This window comes from Microcaecilia unicolor, chromosome 2, assembly GCF_901765095.1.
Source record: "Microcaecilia unicolor chromosome 2, aMicUni1.1, whole genome shotgun sequence".
Classification (NCBI taxonomy): Eukaryota; Metazoa; Chordata; class Amphibia; order Gymnophiona; family Siphonopidae; genus Microcaecilia; species Microcaecilia unicolor.
In genome coordinates this window covers 352,113,109-352,131,457 of record NC_044032.1, presented here as the reverse complement: position 1 = coordinate 352,131,457, position 18,349 = coordinate 352,113,109, and the positions used below count along the sequence as shown (strand labels likewise).

Here is an 18,349-nt window from a genome sequence, read left to right as displayed (position 1 = left end):
AGTAGTAGGGCAAATGATGGAGTTAACAATAGTACAGATACTTCAGGTGCAATTATAGGCCATGATGAATCTGTTCATGGACTCACTGCAGCAGCAGACATATCACAGAAGTTAATTAAAAATTATAAGGACTAGTTACTGTTAAGTGAACCCCTGAAGATAAAGAGAAAATAATGTGCTGGTTTTCCATCTATGTCTTATGCTACTTGTAGACAAGCGTCAACAGCAAAGGTAACAGTACCCAAGGCACCAAGGCCCAGATGCTCAAAACTCTGGCGCTGTTCCAAACAGCACCACAAAATAACATCAGATCAGTTCGGCAAAGGAACTCCCTAATGCTCAACGCTAATGAGATGCAAATTTAGGTGCACTCATACCGTTGATCACAAAGGAATTCTGCAGGAAATTTTTGCCTAGGGATGCACTCAAGAACTGTGTGTTAAGCACAGCTTGAGCACACGCCTAGAGTGTCAGAGGGGGAGAAAGGAAGGAGGAGGAAGAAGTGCATCCTGGTAAGCAAGAGGATGGGAGGGAGAGCGGCCAAAGTAGAAAAGGGGAAAATAAAAGAGAAGACAATGGCTGGGGGGAGAAAAGCCATTACCTCTCAAAGGTATCAAATTTGAGTTCCAAGGATGCTGTTGAAACAACTGTGCTAGATAACACCACATGTCTTGAATCTAATGTAATAATACAATACCCATGCACTCACGTGGGAGATACTTCCTGTCCGCCATCAGGAAAAAATTAAAATGCCATGGTGCAAAATGTGCCTGCTCCAAAGCAATGGGGGTATACTCCTGTAAATCAAACAACCAATGTCGAAGATGCCTCAAGAGGCAGGCATAATTATATTTCTTGAGGTCTGGAAACCTCAAACCTCTCTGCATTGTTTCCATACAGCATCTCTTGCTTTATTTTTAGTTTGGTACCTCTCCAGCAAAACTTCGTAAAATCCTTACAAAGCCCCTTCATATCTTTTTTGCTCATGTGAATGGGAAGATGTGGTAAGACATATATAACAACTGAGGAAAAACAGACATCCAGATTAAACAGATTCTACCACTCAACGAGAGCAGCAGATTCTTCCAGTCAGCCAACTGGCACTTAGTAGTATCCAACATCTGACGCACATTCAAACCATAAAATCTCCTAAGGTCCAAGGGCAGCTCAATACCCAAATAGTGAAAAGAGGTCGCCATCCATTGCAGCAGAAAGGAGCCATTCCAAAGCCTTTGGACAGAAGCATCTGTTGTCAGCCCTTTGGATTTGGAGAAGTTAAGATTAATATACGAATTCCAACACCAGATACACTGCTAATTTACTAGATAATCTAATTACACCTGTAGCAGAGGTTTTTTTTCAAATATTGCCGAATATTTTTTTCTCAATGCTGATTTCCTCTTGATAACGCGCTAGATTCAAGTTCAATGCACTCCAGCAGAACTTGAATATTTGGCAAGATAAGTGAATCAGTTCTATGTTTTTGTGATATGTTGAATAGCTTTTTTAAAGTCTTAAAAAGACACTCACACGATTGAATATTAAGGACACTGTAATTAAAAATTGAAACAAAAAAAAAAAAACAAATAATGGAGGGTTTTTTAAGTCAGTGATGACTTTTTTTACGTGCTATACAATGAACACTAATGTGTAAAAATAGCCATAGCAGTTGAGACTTTTTCCCTCATTTGCAAAAAAACCTCTGCTACAGGTGTAATGAAGTTAAGATTAAACCCCCCAAAATCCCCATATTCTGAGATGCTCTCCATTAAAGCCAGGAAGGAAGCTTGAGGTTCCCTGATATGCACAAGCAAATTGACTGCAAAAGCCACTATTTTAAACATCTGACCTCCAAAGGCCACCCCTTCAATATCCGGATTACATGATATCTCCTGAATAAAAGAATCCAAAGTAAGGACAAACAAAAGGGTGACAAAGAACACCCTTGTTGCGTTCTGCAAAAAATATGAATTGTCTCTGAGGCCACCCCATTCACAAATACAGCAGCTTTAGGTTCGTGATATAATACCCTAATAGCATCACTAAAATAGTGATTCAGGCCATAGGCTCACAACACACCAAACATAAATGTCCAATTAACCTGGTCAAAAGCCTTTTCCGCATCAAAACTGATCAGAGAGGGCTCCGACTGTGCACATACTCTCTCCAGCCAGGATGCTCCACGTATTCTTCACTGCTGACCAATCATGCACAAAACCTGCCTGAGGAGCTACCACCATGTCCGGAAGAAAACGAGCCAATCGAATAGCGAAGACCTTTGCTAGGAATTTCACTTCACAATTTAGGAGCGAGATTGGGCGATAAAACTCCAGCAGCGTACAATCCCTACCCAGCTTCGGCAATACAATAATTTGTGACATTTTCAAAGATTCCGGGAGGCTCTGCATACAGATGACTGCATTAAAAACATTGCACAAGGTATCAACAATAATCAGCTTCAGAATTTGATAAAACTCATCCCGCAGCCTGCTTTATAATGGGGGCATTGCTGAATAGCCAGTTCAATCTCGTCAGATCCAATAGACGCATGAAGATGGGCCCCCTCACCCTCCAAAAAATGAGGAAGCTCTAAACTAGATAAGTATCAGAATCCAATTTGTCACTCATATCCGTAGAATACAAGGATGCAAAAAAATCTTGAAAAGTATCTCTGATGGCCCCTTCTGTACACACCTCCATCTACTGAGCATTTTTTAACTTAAGAATCTAACCCCCTCTCCCCTCTTTATGAAAGAGATGAGCCAGCAACTTCCCACCTTTATTACACTGTCTATAAAATTGATACTTATAGTACATGAGCGATTTTTGGGCCCATTGATGTAATAATTGACTCAGAGCACAATGCGTGGCCATCTTCCTGTGAGAGGAAGATGGGCGCACTCCATAAAGCTGCCTATCTCACCGCAGTTGATATCCTGGCCTTCTTTTTCTGGGAGGAATAAGCTAGTATGTCCCCTGTTAAGATGGCTTTAGTTGCTTCCCAAAACAGTATGGTTGTTCCCACATGTCTGCCCAATGCTGTACGAGAGATTCCTGAAAATGTATATCAGGATAAAGACCTAACGGAAACCACCACTGCCAGGGTCCAGGAGGGGAAGTCTCAAAATCGAACAGCATTCCAATAGACGCGTGGTCTGATTCTTCACAGGGACCAATAACAGCAGACTGCAACCTAGAAAAAAGTTCAGAAGAGAGTAAAAAATACAGGACTGGGTTGCATGAGCTTATGAAAGGTGGGTGTAATCAAGTTCTCCAGGGTGAAGCAGCCTCCACACATCAAGCAATCCAAGACTACCACACAAGAGAGGAATAGCTCTCCCCACATCATAGCATTCAGAGGGCAGGCAATGCGATTTGTCCCATTCTGGGTTATGTACTTTGTTAAAATCTCCCCCCATAATTAATGGGAGCTCACCCAGGAAGTATAACTATATTGTTCTATAAAATGCTCTGCTGTACACTGTCTCTCCATGTTCAAGTGTGAAGCACTGTGCACGTCCGGTAGCGCTATAGCAATGATAAGTAGTAGTAGTAGTAGTACATTGGGAGCATAAAGATTGCAGACAGTTCTTATTGGACTATTGTAACGTAGCTAATTGTTCAGAACCCTTATTTTATCATCCTCACTTTAATATTTCCTTATCTCTTATTTGTCCTGTTTTGTCTGTCCTAATTAGATTGTAAGCTCTGTCGAGCAGGGACTGTCTCTTCATGTTCAAGTGTACAGCGCTGCGTACATCTAGTAGCGCTATAGAAATGATAAGTAGTAGTAGTAGTACTAATTAGGTAATGACCCTCTGCCTCTTTAATAGTCTTATGGATCATCACATCCAATCCTTTCTTAAATAATATAATCACTCCTTTCCGTGAGACTGCCAGGGCTTCCAAGTAATCACCCATCCACCCTTGCTGTAATTTGCTATGTTCCTTTGAACTCAAGTGCGTTTCCTGGAGAAACACTATAGAAACTTTGTGGCATTGTAAAGCCTGCAAAATCGTATACCATTTAATGGGCAAGGAGATACACCCCCCATTCCAAGACACCACACTGAGATCCACTATGGAATCTTCATACAAGTAAAAAAAAAACTTGCAGTAACACAAAAATACATAGGAAGAGGAGCTGTCCCCTGCAGCCTAGCACCACCTGCTGCTAGGTGGCTGAACTGAGTCAGTCTCAGCCTCTGCCTTGGCAGACCAGCGCCAGCTGCCAAAAGGGGGCTGAACCACACCAGTGCGGGAGTGTTTCCTGCCCCTGTGTCACTCACTCCCTCACAGTGCCCCCGAGCTTTAGCTCTCAGGGCAGTATTTCTATTGACGTTTTCTTGTAAATACATTGTAAAATATCAGAGTGCTACATATATATTTTTGATCCATTACAGTTGGTAATGTTTCTGGGTATTAAGATAGTATTAAGGTAGGGTCAAGTCAATTCTCTCCACGAGGGTGGGGATTTTTCTATCCAGTTCTTTCTGAGACTTCCTGAGATCGGCACCATAGATCTTTACAAACTAGCCTATTTGTATGTGTCTCCTTTTTTTACTTCAAGGTCTGTACCATATGGCCCCTGAAAGATTTCTGTTTTTCTTGGGAGAATTGCTGCTAATTGTGCCCTTATACATTTTAAATGACCAAGATGTGCATTTCTTTTTTAGCTACTTGCATTGGCCTCAAAGAGCCCAGTATAGGCAACCTTTAAGCTCTGGAATCCTGTTTTAAGGTGATGTCCCCCTCCTCTCCTTTTTATCCTTGTACTTATTTTATTTAGTTAGTTAGTTAGCTAGTTAGTTTGCATGTTTTCTATACATTGAGTATGTCACTTTTAAAGAACATGTCCAATCTTATTATGAATTTATTGAGTGGAGGAGTGGTCTAGTGGTTAGGGTGGTGGACTCTGGTTCTGGAACTGAGTTCGATTCCCACTTCAGGCACAGCTCCTTGTGACTCTGGGCAAGTCACTTAACCCTCCATTGCCCCATGTAAGCTGCATTGAGCCTGCCATGAGTGGGAAAGTGCAGGGTACAAATGTAACAAAAATAAAATAGATACTATTGGAGATTCTACATGGAATGTTGCTACTATTGGAGATTCTACATGGAATGTTGCTATTCCACTAGCAACATTCCATGTAGAAGGCTGCGCAGGCTTCTGTTTCTGTGAGTCTGACGTCCTGCACGTACGTGCAGGACGTCAGACTCACAGAAGCAGAAGCCTGCGCGGCCACATTGGTGATCTGCAAATAGTAGCAACAGTGGAGGAGTGGCCTAGTGGTTAGGGTGGTGGACTTTGGTCCTGGGGAACTGAGTTCGATTCCCACTTCAGGCACAGGCAGCTCCTTGTGACTCTGGGCAAGTCACTTAACCCTCCATTGCCCCATGTAAGCCGCATTGAGCCTGCCATGAGTGGGAAAGTGCAGGGTACAAATGTAACTAAAAAAAAAATTTTTTTTTTTTGATTACTATGATTTTATTATGAATATATGTTCTGATTTATTACTTTTAGATGTATTACTTGTCCCTTTTACAAGGAACATATGTGCCTCTGATGCAGGCAGTCCACTGTCGAAACATGTTGGACTTTTATTAACATGTCTGGATGGTAGGACAACACAAGCACACACTTTTTTGTCAAAGGTTGTTCTTTTAATAAACCTCTTTTTTTATGGCTACTGGTTGGTTCCTTTGGCTGCTTCTTTTCTGACATGTGCTTTCAAGCCTACAGTTAGCTTCATCGGATCTCAAGGAGTTGGAACATTTTTCTAACCTGGACCTAGTGCGATTATATATGTGGATTATGATGAGTTCCCTGTTGCTATAGGTAATAGTACTTACTTGGGTGGGTGCTGAGCCTAGTGTGAGCGTGGTGTACTTCCTTGAGCTCCCAAAATGGTTGATGCAGGATAGCATTTCTACAGGATAACCCCCTTGATGATAAACGTTGGGGGGTTTGATCTAGACCTGTTTTAATAATGACTAAGTCACAAAAAGGTGCCCTAAATGACCACTGGAAGAATAAAGGAATTACACCCCTCACTCCCCCAGTGGTCACTGACCACTTTCCACCCCTCCAAAGATGTGAATGAAACTACAAACCAGCCTCTATGACAGCTTCAGATGTTATGGTCAATCCTATTAGTGCAGCAAGCAGGTCCCTGGAGTAGCTTAGTGGTTGTTGCAGGGCACTGTAGAGAAGAAGACCCAGGCCCATAATCCACTGTTACACTTGTGGTGGAATGTGCCAGCTGCACAAAACCCACCAAAAACCTACTGTACCCACATATAGGTGACACAGGCAGCCATAAGGGCTACTGTAGTGTGTGGCCAATCTACTAAGAATGCTGGTTCCTCCTACATCCAAATGGCTTGATTTTGTGCATTTTTCACTTGGACATTTTTTTTTAAATGGTCCAAAAAGCTAGATGCACTAAACACTTAACGTCTAGAAAATGTCTAGGAAATGGCCATTTTTAAGGAAACAAGATAGACATTTTTCAGCTTCAAAAATGGTCATGCTCGCTAAGAGATGTTCGGATGTTTTTCGCAAAACAACCAAAGTCAGATTTAGACATCATATTGAAAATGTGCTGCACACACCACTACACTACTCCAGGGACCCGCATGCTGCTCTAATAGACCTGAGTATGACATCTGAAGCTGGTATAGAGGCTGATATGTCATACTGATGTGCTACTCATTATACTTTAAGCCTGCACAGCTGATTACTCCTTTTGATGCGCTTTTTCCTCTTATAAAACGGACGTACTGTGAACATGTCCCTTTTGACTTCACGGAAGTGTAATTGAATACGCTGAGCTGTTTTTCCTGCATCGGCAGTGACTCCTGAAGAAGGTGTCTGTAGCGCCGAAACACGACTGTGTTGAGTCGAGTGTATATTTAAATAAAGAGATTGTTCCTAACCTACGTCGCCTACTGGTGTTGTTCACGAGCCTACTCCTCCTACTCCCCCTTTCCTCAGAGTCTACTTTTCGTAGGAATTTGTGTACCTACACCCTCGTGATGGTTTGGCTTGCTTGCAACTACGTATATACTCATCCTGCACCTGGACTAGCTTGTTACACACACTGCAACTTGGACCAGTTCCTGATATCTTGGTTAACTGTATAAAGAAGTTGCTTTGAATTTAGCCAGCCATCTACATAAAGGAACTGACTCTGTACCACACATTTTGTCCCCATCTATATATCTGCATTTGGCCCCTCAGCTATATGGTAAGGTGTATTGTAGAAAAGTATCATAGCAATGTTATTTGAATGTTCTAATTGTGTGCTTATTAGGTATTCCATCGCTGTTATGCTTACATTGTGTTATATCTCTGTTATTTGAATTTCAGTGCTGTTAAATGTGCATATTTTTGATCCTGTTTTAGGGTAGTCCTATTATTAGGTCTCAATTTGCTGCCCTAAAATTTCCTTGAGATATTGTCTAAACAGGATAGTAGACAATAATGAACTGGAAAATTTAGAGATCTCAACTTCTTATTCCTCATCTGATTCTCCGTGGACTCCAACTGTTTGTGGAGAACAAAACTATCTTTAATATCTGAAGTTCCAGCTGCTTGTAGAGTCCTACTCTGGGAATCCACAGAAGCCACAAATCTAGAAAAATCTACAACCTATATTCTGTAATTTTGAGACCCCTTGCTGGGAAAAGACACAAAGCTGGGAAACTGGGCCTTTCAATAGACCTTCCGTCCCCCATACAATCTTTCACACATCCAACAAAGTCACTTCCTCAGAAGGTGCACTAGGACCATCACTTGGGCCCCACATGCATAGTAACAGGCTTAGATGGCAACAAAAAGGAGCAGAACAGATGAAAAAAGTCCAAAATCAGTTTATTAATGGTTAATAAACCATCAATGCTCGACACAGGCCGTGTTTTGCCCAATCAGGGGCAAGCAGTGTTGAGAACTGGCCACATCCCAACGTGGTGTGCACAAAAAGTATCACCACCATGATTTAACAGAAAAAAAACCCATACGATGGTAGGGTCAGTCACACCACGCTGGGATGTGTCTAGTTCTCAACACCATTTGTCCCCGATGCAGCCCATGTGTGGGCAAAACATAGCCCGTATTGAGCATTGTTGATTTATTAACCATTAATAAACTGGTTTTGGACTTTTTCCGTCTGTTCTGCTCCTTTTTGCTGCCATCCTGGAGTTTGCAGATTGACTGCCCAGTAGTTTCCTTAGTAACAGGCTTAGACATTAACCTCCAAATTTTATAACTGACCCTCAAAATTGCACATGCCCAATTTGTGCATGCAATTTAATTGATAATGAGCCCATTAGCACCAATAATTAGGTGCTAACAATCAATTATTGGGATAATTGGCAACAATTTGAATTTACATGCACATCTTTCTAGGCGCTAATCTATAAAGATGCATGCACAACTAAAAAGGAGGCATGGATGGGTCAGGGGCATTCACCTAAGACGCACGCAGTATTACAGAATACGGGAGATCTATTCCTAATTTAGGCATGAGAATTTATACCAGGTTTCAGTTGGTGTAAATCCTCAAGACCAAAACTGAGCTAAGAGTTATTCTATCAATGGAGCACTGTTTTTAGGATAGCGTTCAATGCTCAGTGTTTTTCAGCACCCAGATTTGGGGACCATTTACTGAATCCAGCCCTAAACATGTTGAACTTGAAAGATAATCTAGACGGCACTGGCGTGGACTGATCAAGCCAGTGAGACATAGTAACATAGTAAGTGATGGCAGATAAAGACCTGAACGGTCCATCCAGTCTGCCCAACAGTCACATTCATTATCAATTCAAGATTAAATCAACAATGAACATGAGATTATATATTTGATCATGATCTTTCTTTGGTGTTTCTGGGACATACATTGTAGAAATTCACCCGGCTCCATCCTTATGTTCCAACTACTGGAGTTGATATCAAAGCCCACTCCAGCATATCTACATCTGTCATGTAATTTGCGAGACACAGACCACAGAAGTCTGTCTGGCACTGTCCTCACATTCCAAGTTATTGGAGTCTCCATTGAAGCCCTCATCAGCCCATCCTAAACTGGATTGCTATATGCAGGACATGGACATTACAAGCCAGCCCAGCACCAACACACTGGGTCCCGGTGCTTCAGACCCAAGCGCTGAACACACCAGTTAAGGGGATCACTGCCTGAGAAAGTCCTATTGCACCAAGTACACTTCTTAAAGCCACTCATAAGTATATAAGTATTGCCATACTGGGAAAAACCAAAGGTCCATCAACCCAGCATCCTGTTTTTAACAGTCGCCAATCCAGGTCACAAGTACCTGGCAAGATCCCAAAAACAGTACATTTTATGCTGCTTATTCTAGAAATAAGCCGTGGATTTTACCTAAGTCCATTTCAATAATGGTCTATGGACTTTTCCTTTAAGAAGCCATCCAAACCTTTTTTAACCCCACTAAGCTAACTTCTTTTACTACATTCTCTGCCAACAAATTCCAGAGTTTAATTACATGTTGAGTGAAGAAATATTTTCTCCGATTCGTTTTAAATGTACTACTTTGCAGTTTCATTGGGGAACCACTGGACTCAAAGAAGTTACAAATGATGGGGGGGGGGGGGGGGGGGGGGGGGGGGGACATTTTCTCCATACTAAGAGAGGCACATGATATTGTGACTAGGAGATAAGGAACCCACATAAGTGTTCTAAACCACTACTGCATGCTGATCAGTAGGGTCAACTTCCTAGTGGTTAGTGCAGCGGACTTTCATCCTGGGGAACTGGGATCAATTCCCACTACTGCTCCTTGTGACTCTGGGCAAGTCACATAGTACCTGTATAAACTATGTAAACCGCTTTGAATGTAGTTGCCAAAAACCACAGAAAGGCGGTGTATCAAGTCCCATTCCCTTTCCCATTCCTGAAGGTCCAGCGGAACCATACTTAGATTTGGCATTTTGTTTCCTCATAGGTCTCTCCTCTGACAAATACAGACTAAAAGAATAGGCTCCTCAAAAAGCTACAAAGGGGCCTGGCATGCCCCTTTGGATACATCCCTTCAGGCACGTCAATGTGGCTAAGGAACAGGCATATTTTATCCACTGCTGTCAGCCCATGCAGATGAAGTTACACAGGGCCAACTGGAAGTTCTCTGATGTTCCAGGCATGTCCTCCAGCCAAATAAAACACGTGCCTCCAGGTATCACTCACCCCCTTCTTCCCATAAAGCAGATGTTTAAAAAGTGTTCTGGGCTCATCTGGAAAACTATAGACCGGTGAGCCTGACATCAGTGCTAAGCAAAATGATTGAAATTATTATAAAGAACAAAATAACTGAACATATAGATAGACATGATTTAATGGGACAAAATCAACACAGATTTAGTCAAGGGAAGTCTCGGGGGGGGGGGGGGGGGTTACGGTGTGAATAAACAAAGAGAAAAAGATCAACGAGTTTATATAGTGTTATCTGGATTTTCAGAAAGCAGTTGACAGTGTATCTCATGAAAGACTCCTGAGAAAATTAAAAAGCCATGGGATAAGAGGCTACTATTGTGTGGATTGGGAACAGGGCCGATGAGAGGGAGAGGACGGTGGGGTAGGGGTAGGGGGAAGATTCTTTGGCCCCAGCACCAGCAAGGCTTCCAGAGGCAGGCAGATGGTTCTGTTTCCTCGGCGTGTCTCTCTTTTGCTCCTGTGTGTCAAGACCTGGGTGATTGCGTTAATACAATAACCCGGGTCCCAGCATAGGAACAGGAGAGTGACAGACCGAGAGAGAAGCACATGCAGGAAGGTAAGGGGGTGGGGGTGGGCAGTGGCAGCCTGAGTGGGGGGGGGGGGCGGCAGCGGTGGCTGCAGCCTGAGTTAGGGGGGGCAGCAGCCCTGCCCCATGCTTGGCTCTGTCTCTCGGTGGCCCTAATTGGGAACCAGTTAAAAGAAAACAGAGAATAAGGTTAAATGGCCAATTTTCCCAATGGAGAGTACCCCAGGGATCTTACTGAGACCAGAGCGTTTTAGGATATTTATAAATAATCTGGAAATGAGAACAACGAGTGAGGTACAAAACAAAAAAGCAGATCAATAATAATAAAAAGAAAAGTGGTTTATTGAACGATTACCCGACCTAGCTATATTTTGTCCACAAGCTGCGTCAGGGGTAAAACTAAAACAAAGAATATATACATAAAAATGTCTTATAAACATAAATAATTAATACAGTGCAGAACATGAAATATAGCAAACATAAAATCAAATATTGAAAAAAATCAATAAATAAGTACAAAATACTTACACAAACAGGACAGGTATGTTCAGTCTGAATTCATGTGCATGAGAAGAATGAAAAAATGGAATATTTCTTATTACTTATGTGCATTAGTGTCATTAAACCTCCTTGCTTCAGTGGGAGGCTCTGTGGAGCGTTGCTGTACTTATTTGACCTGATCCTCTACCCACCATTGGAAGGTTTGAAGATAGGGGTGTTCTGGGCAGAAGGATGGGTAGGAAAGGGAGAGATGGAGATGCTGCATCATGTGTTTGGTGGGGGAGGGGGAAGGGGGTGGTGGGGAAGGAGACAGGGAGGCTCTCTGTACTGCAGCGTATGCCCATGGACGGGGCACAGTTTTAGCAGCCCAGCCTTCCTTGCACCCTCTCTGGCTGCATCTGCCGCATCATTGGACCTTGCTACAGCCCTGATGCTAAGTAATACAGAGTTTGAAAGAGAGATATTCACATATTCTCACAAGCAGGAATATCTAACAGAAGAAAAAAAAGACACTTTCCCCCATTCCCCCCCCCCCCATTCTAGAAATGGCGCTTTAAGTTGCACGCACTAATTTGGCTGCATGGCCAAATTGCGTGCACAACTTAATTGACTAACAAGCCAATCAATGCTGATAATTGGTACTTGTATAATATGCCTAGAAAGCTGTATGTGTAAATTTTAATTAAAGCCAATTAGTGCAGCAGCACTAATTGGCTTTAATTAGAATTTACACATACATCTTTCTAGACATATTCTACAACACAGTGCGCATAAATTCTAATACGCACAGTCAAAAATGGGGCATGGCCATGGGCATTTCAAAAAAACTATGCGTACTATTATAGAATACACCCAATCTGCGCCTAAGCTAGACGCAGGTATTTAGGCCTGGTTTTGGGTGGCCTAAATGGGTGCGCCTAGAGTTTAGTCACAAGAACAGTGCATGAGCATATTCTATAAACTACGTCTAACTTTAGGCGTACTTTATAGAATCACGCAAACCGCGTGGTTTTACGGTGCCGATTTTTAAGGCGCCATTTATAGAATTTCCTCCTTTGTACATACTGTTGCTGCTATTATTGTGTAACAGGTTGCTTCAGAACACATTTACCGTACTGGTTTGACTTACTGACCTTTAGATTGTAAGCTCTCTTGAGCAGGGTCTGTCCTTCCCCATGTTAAACTTGTACAGCGCTGCGTAACCCTGGCAGCGCTATAGAAATGCTAAGTAGTAGTAGTAGTAGACTTACTGAGCGAGAGAACAGCAGATGCAGTAATTGCTTCTGGCCTCCTGGTGCATGCTAGGCCTGGGCCCTGGTCCCAAATCAACAAATCAAGGCTGTAGACAGAAAATCTTTACAGGGGATGCATCTCCCCCCCACACACCGCCGGCACCCCTGCCCCGCCCCACCTTAAAATCCTGCCTACACTGCTGCAGTCTTCACCAGGACAGTGGCACTCATAGGCTGCCCGTGGCCTGCACCGGGACTCCCTCCCTGAACAGTCCCGGTGCAGGTCGCAGGCAACTTATGAGTGCCACTGCCCAGGTGAAAACTGCAGAATTTTAAGGTGGGGGCAGGGCCAGGTCTAATAGGGGGTGCGTAGGCCACTGACACACCTTGTTTAAATACGTCACTTCAACAAATTAGTGTTTATGTATGGGGTCTCTACTATCAGGGGTAATTCTAGGCAGCTGCCTAGGTGGACTAATAAAACCCCATCTACACATGTTTTTACGGCACCCATTACAAATATGCACAATACCGATTTCCAAGTACTAGGTCTCCAGTGTATACAAACTGATCTCATGCATATTCATTTTTGGTGCCCATAAAACCTGAGTGGCGGTGGGATCATCAGGACAGGTTTGAAAAGCCCTGATCTAGACTCACCATCCGAACAGCTCAAAACTTCATCTGGAAAAAAGCTTTGGATTACACCTATTCTGAGTACTATGGTTTTTAACACTACTTCTGGTGTATCTGGAAAAGTTACTCCCTGAGCCAAAACAGAATTCTTAAAATAGTAAAATAGACACATTGAGGTATCATTGCCTCAGGTACAAAAGTTAGATTCTCAGCCTTGTGGGCATGGCAATACCTAGTGGCCTAGTGGTTAGGGTGGTGGACTTTGGTCCTGGGGAATTGAGGAACTGAGTTCAATTCACACTTCAGGCACAGGCAGCTCCTTGTGACTCTGGGCAAGTCACTTAACCCTCCATTGCCCCATGTAAGCTGCATTGAGCCTGCCATGAGTGGGAAAGTGCAGGGTACAAATGTAACAAAAATAAAATAGATACTATTGGAGATTCTACATGGAATGTTGCTACTATTGGAGATTCTACATGGAATGTTGCTATTCCACTAGCAACATTCCATGTAGAAGGCTGCGCAGGCTTCTGTTTCTGTGAGTCTGACGTCCTGCACGTACGTGCAGGACGTCAGACTCACAGAAGCAGAAGCCTGCGCGGCCACATTGGTGATCTGCAAATAGTAGCAACAGTGGAGGAGTGGCCTAGTGGTTAGGGTGGTGGACTTTGGTCCTGGGGAACTGAGTTCGATTCCCACTTCAGGCACAGGCAGCTCCTTGTGACTCTGGGCAAGTCACTTAACCCCCTCCATTGCCCCAGGTACAAATAAGTACCTGTATACAATATGTAAGCCGCATTGAGCCTGCCATGAGTGGGAAAGTGCGGGGTACAAATGTAATAAATATTCACCTTCAGCTTGGATTTATAACCGTGAATAATTAGACCTAAAATCCAAATTACAGTTACGAATGCAACCTGTTTTTCTGGAACAGCTATTCAGTGATAAACCCTGGCTTTGAAACAAAAATAAACAGTACCAGATGGGCCACTTAAATACTAACAGTTGCAATGAATTCTATTCTGGCATTTATCCTTCATTTAATCTAATTCTTTAATTTAAAAATAATACAATTGAGTCTTTTTAAATGATTTTTCATCACATATAAAGTTTCATGCCCAGTCCAGCAGTGTATTTGAACTGAAGTCCAACAATTCGCTTGAAGTTGACTGAGCCATCTCGATTTTCACAAAAACACTCTCCCTTTTAACTTTACTACCCCTAATGTAGAATTGCCGCTTCTAGAATAACAAAGGCATTAAAGCAGAGCATTTAATTTAAAGCAAACTACTGTGTAAACAGTTAATGGGAAGTGGGCAGAAAGTAAGCAAAGTAAATGAAGCGTTGATGGTGTTAGAGAGCAGGGGGGCTCCTCCGATCACTGGCAGGATGGAAGAGGAATCAGAGCTGTGAAACGCGGCGATTGGCAAATGAGTGAGACCTGCGGCAGCCAAACAAGGCAAAGAAAAGAAGCCCAAACAGGCAACGTGTAACTTTATCTGGCTCTACAGGATCTCATTAAGTGCATTCAAAACCCCATCAGCACTGTTTGAGCCTAATACGTTTCCTAAGATCACATCGCCTCCAGAAATGAGTGCCCCCCCCCCCCCCCCTCCAAGCCAGAGCCCACCTCAGCAGCACATCCCGGATAAGAAACGGCAAGACGGGAAAATAGCTCAAGACAGCACAAGAACTGCCGAGGTCCATTTAAGACGGCAGGAAGAAAACTTTCTTCTTTCTTTCCAAAACTTTCTCCTTTCCAGCAAGCACGTGAAACTCGCAGAACAGGGGGTTTGATCCGCAAGCAAAGGAAAAACTACAGGCTGCAGTCGGGGCAGGGGGCCGGAGGAAACTTCTGAAATGTTATCAAAACGAAACGGTCCCAAGAAAAGGAAAACAAGGGGACTAATGGGCGAGAGGAAAGGAAGTTTACAGAAAGAACACCGAAGCTGGTCATTATAGTAATATCAGTTCTTAGAGATGCTTGTTCACAGAATATTACTATTAAGGATGCTGTCTTGTCTGCATCATGATAACAACAATTCCAACAAACACCAGGAAACAAAGAATGCATTTATAAGCCATCACCAGTTCGTTTCGCTTCTACACATGCAACAAGAAATTCGTTCAGGCTGAGTTCAGCACACATCAAACTAGTCACTCTTTTAGGTGCAACCTGGGGAAAGTTCCAAGGAGGGCTTCCCTGTCCACACGGATGTTGCGCTTCATTTAGCCAAGGTAATGTGTCGTCCAAACTGTTCTGCTACTAGATTGTACTTCACTAGAAACTTTCTACTTACTTTATTGTTGAGTTTGCAGTCTGTAGAGTCCCGGGAGCTCTTCTGACCCGCTGTGGCCAGCATTATGAGACAGGCTTGTAGAAATAAATTCCAAGCGATCAGCATTATAGCTCCAAGGTAGGAAGGAGAGAAGGCAAAACCGAGGGGGGAACAATTAACAAAGCAAAAGCAAACGGGAGCCCCTGCGAAAGTTGACGGTGGACTTAAAGAGTCGTAGGGGGCGCGGGGGAGAGCGGGGGTGGGAGGAGGGTGCGCAGCCGGCCATGCTGGAACTGGGCGCTCCCGGCCCCCGGGCTCCGAATGGCTGAGAGAGCGTGAGCTGTGCCGGTCCTGGCGGGGGGCGGGGGGAAATCACTGCTCTCCCCGCCCCCTCCCGGGCTAGAGTTCCACTTGCACTCCCGCACGGTCCTACTCGCCAGAACTTAGGGCATAAGAAATGGGTTTGACCTTTAGTGCTTGGAGTTAACTTTAGGGAAGCGAGATGTGCCGGAATAGCCTGGCGATACGGGGCTCGGTTGTTCTACAGATTTTTTTCTAATGCAAATAAATAAATAAGCAGATTTATTAGCGATGTGCGGGCCATTTTTCACTCGGGGGAAGGTATGATGCAAAACTAGCGTACTTTTTGCACCCCAAGCAAAATTAGTACAAAGCCTTTATTTAAATCAGCCGCAGCACGCTTCCCGTTGCTTTTAAAGTCCTACCGATTCTCAAGTGTCTTTCTCTTCTTACTCTTGTGGTCTTGCACAAATGTGAAGATGTAGTAGTGCAGACATCTTTCACGTTTTTCTACGACTTTTTACATTTGCCCCCACAAATGCAAACTTTCTTTTTTGCCCTTCCTGTGTTCAGTTCTACGGTAACGGCCGGGAGGACATCGTCCAAGGGAAAGTCGTTTTCAAACCTCCGAGGATATATTTAGATGGTAAATGGTTTGGAGTGCTTAATATTATTAACAGAAGAATGCAGATGTATTCCAAAGAAAATGCAAAGACACTTAAAATGCGCCACATTATGACAATAGCATCAAAAAGAATTTAGACTGTAACCTTGCTTGAGTATTCCTTCTTTTTTTTATTTTTATTTATTAGGATGGTTGGGATAGGAAGATAGTCATAAACGATAAATCTCCAAATTCAAATAAAGTTGCACATGCAAATTATAGAATAAGGTCAGTTGCCTGTATAATTAAATATAATAAGGTGATAATTGATGCTAACTAGCTGCTAACTACTGTTAATTGGTGTTAATTGCTGCCAATTAGCAGTTACACCTTCAAAGGGCATAGCCACTGGGGGCCCCCAATTTGTGTTCCAGGCCCCTGGCTGGCGGGGGGGGGGGGGTCCCCATGTCCCACCAGCAGAAGTGTGCCTCCACTCACAATTGCCGCTTCTGCCGCACTGGGCCTCCCCTTCACCACACATGCTCAGCTTTCATGGAAACCGAGCATGCACTGGGGGGGAGGGCCCGGCACGGAGGTGGCAGTGACTGCAGGTGGGAGGAGCACTTCTGTTGACAGTGTTAGGGACCCTCAGCAGCTCAGGTATGTGGGGGTCGCAAGGGGACAATCAGGCATATTTTCAAAGCACTTTGGGAGGCTAAGTTCCATAGGTTTCTATGGAACTTTGGGAGGCTAAGTGCTTTGAAAATGAGCCCGAATGAGTAACAGCAGGGAGAGGCAAAATTTTGTGTCCCCCTCCCCCCACCTTGTGCTCTGGAACTCCTAAAATCTGAGGTCTGGCTATGTGCCTGCTATAGATCACAGAAACAGAAAACAACCCCTACGAATATCTAAAAGTTTCAAGAAGAATAGAGGATGACCCAGTGACTTCCTCAGGAGGAGTAGTGAAAGAAATGTTCTTTTATTAAAGTACCAAGAGGAGACCCAACACGGGGCAGTGTTTCGGCAGACAAACCCACCTGCCTCAGGGGTCACAAACCACTATGGGGGCCTTTTACTAAAGCTTAGCTCGAGTTATCTGCAGCAGGGCCCATAGGAATAAAATGGGCCCTTCTGCAGATAACTCAAGCTAAGATTTAGTAAAAGACATTCTATGTAAAGAAAACATTAAAAATCATATACAGAAGAAACAATATGTGTACAAAAGGATTAGATCATCAAATATATAAATCAATAAAACATAATGTGGACTACACCTACATACAAAATATGTTTATATTTGATTTAATGTTTTCTTTACATAGTGGTTTGTGACCCCTGAGGCAGGTGGATTTGTCTGCCGAAACACTGCCCCATGTTGGGTCTCCTCTTGGTGCTTTAATAAAAGAACATTTCTTTCACTATTTCTGGTGAGGAAGTCATTGGGTCATCCCCTATTCTTCTTGAAACTTTTATGTGCCTGCTATAACATGTGCATGCAAAATCCATAGGGTCCTTTTACTAAGCTGCAGTAAAAAAAGTGGCCTGCTGTAGTCTGGTCACGTGAAATTGGCTTGAGCTAGGCCATTTTTTACCACGGCTGGGAAAAAGTTTTCTTTTTACTGGGGAGCTAGATGGCCGTGCACTAAAATTAAAAGTAGCACATGGCTATTTACTGCCTGAGCCGTTACTGCCACCCATTGACCTAGCAGGAAGGGCTCCCACGCTATTCATGCGGTAATCAGTTAGCACGTGCTAATGTGGCCGCACTATTGATTACCCCCACGTGCGCCAACTTCAAAATTACTGCCAGGCGCCCACACTAGCCTGTCAGTAGTGCCGATTTAGCACATACTACCTGCACGTTAGCCCTACTTCAGCTTAGAAAAAGGACCCCTTAGGGCCTGATTCTATATATGGCACCTAAAATTAACACGCGTTAGGCAATTGCGCCTAAGCGTGTTCTAAATACCGTGCATAAATCTATGCATGGTATATACACAGGTATATATACCATGCCCTCCCGCG

At 43.4% G+C, this 18,349-nt stretch overlaps 1 protein-coding gene across 1 annotated transcript in view; it reads right to left on the bottom strand.

The window, feature by feature from the left end:
• Positions 1–15,718, bottom strand: part of LOC115463736 (metalloprotease TIKI1-like) — a 275,840-nt gene extending 260,122 nt beyond the window's left edge. Inside the window, exon 1 of the mRNA XM_030194472.1 lies at positions 15,442–15,718. Coding sequence (XP_030050332.1) covers positions 15,442–15,546 — 105 coding nt within the window. The 5' untranslated portion in view covers positions 15,547–15,718. The remainder of the gene's footprint in view (positions 1–15,441) is intronic.
• Positions 15,719–18,349: the final 2,631 nt, after the last annotated feature.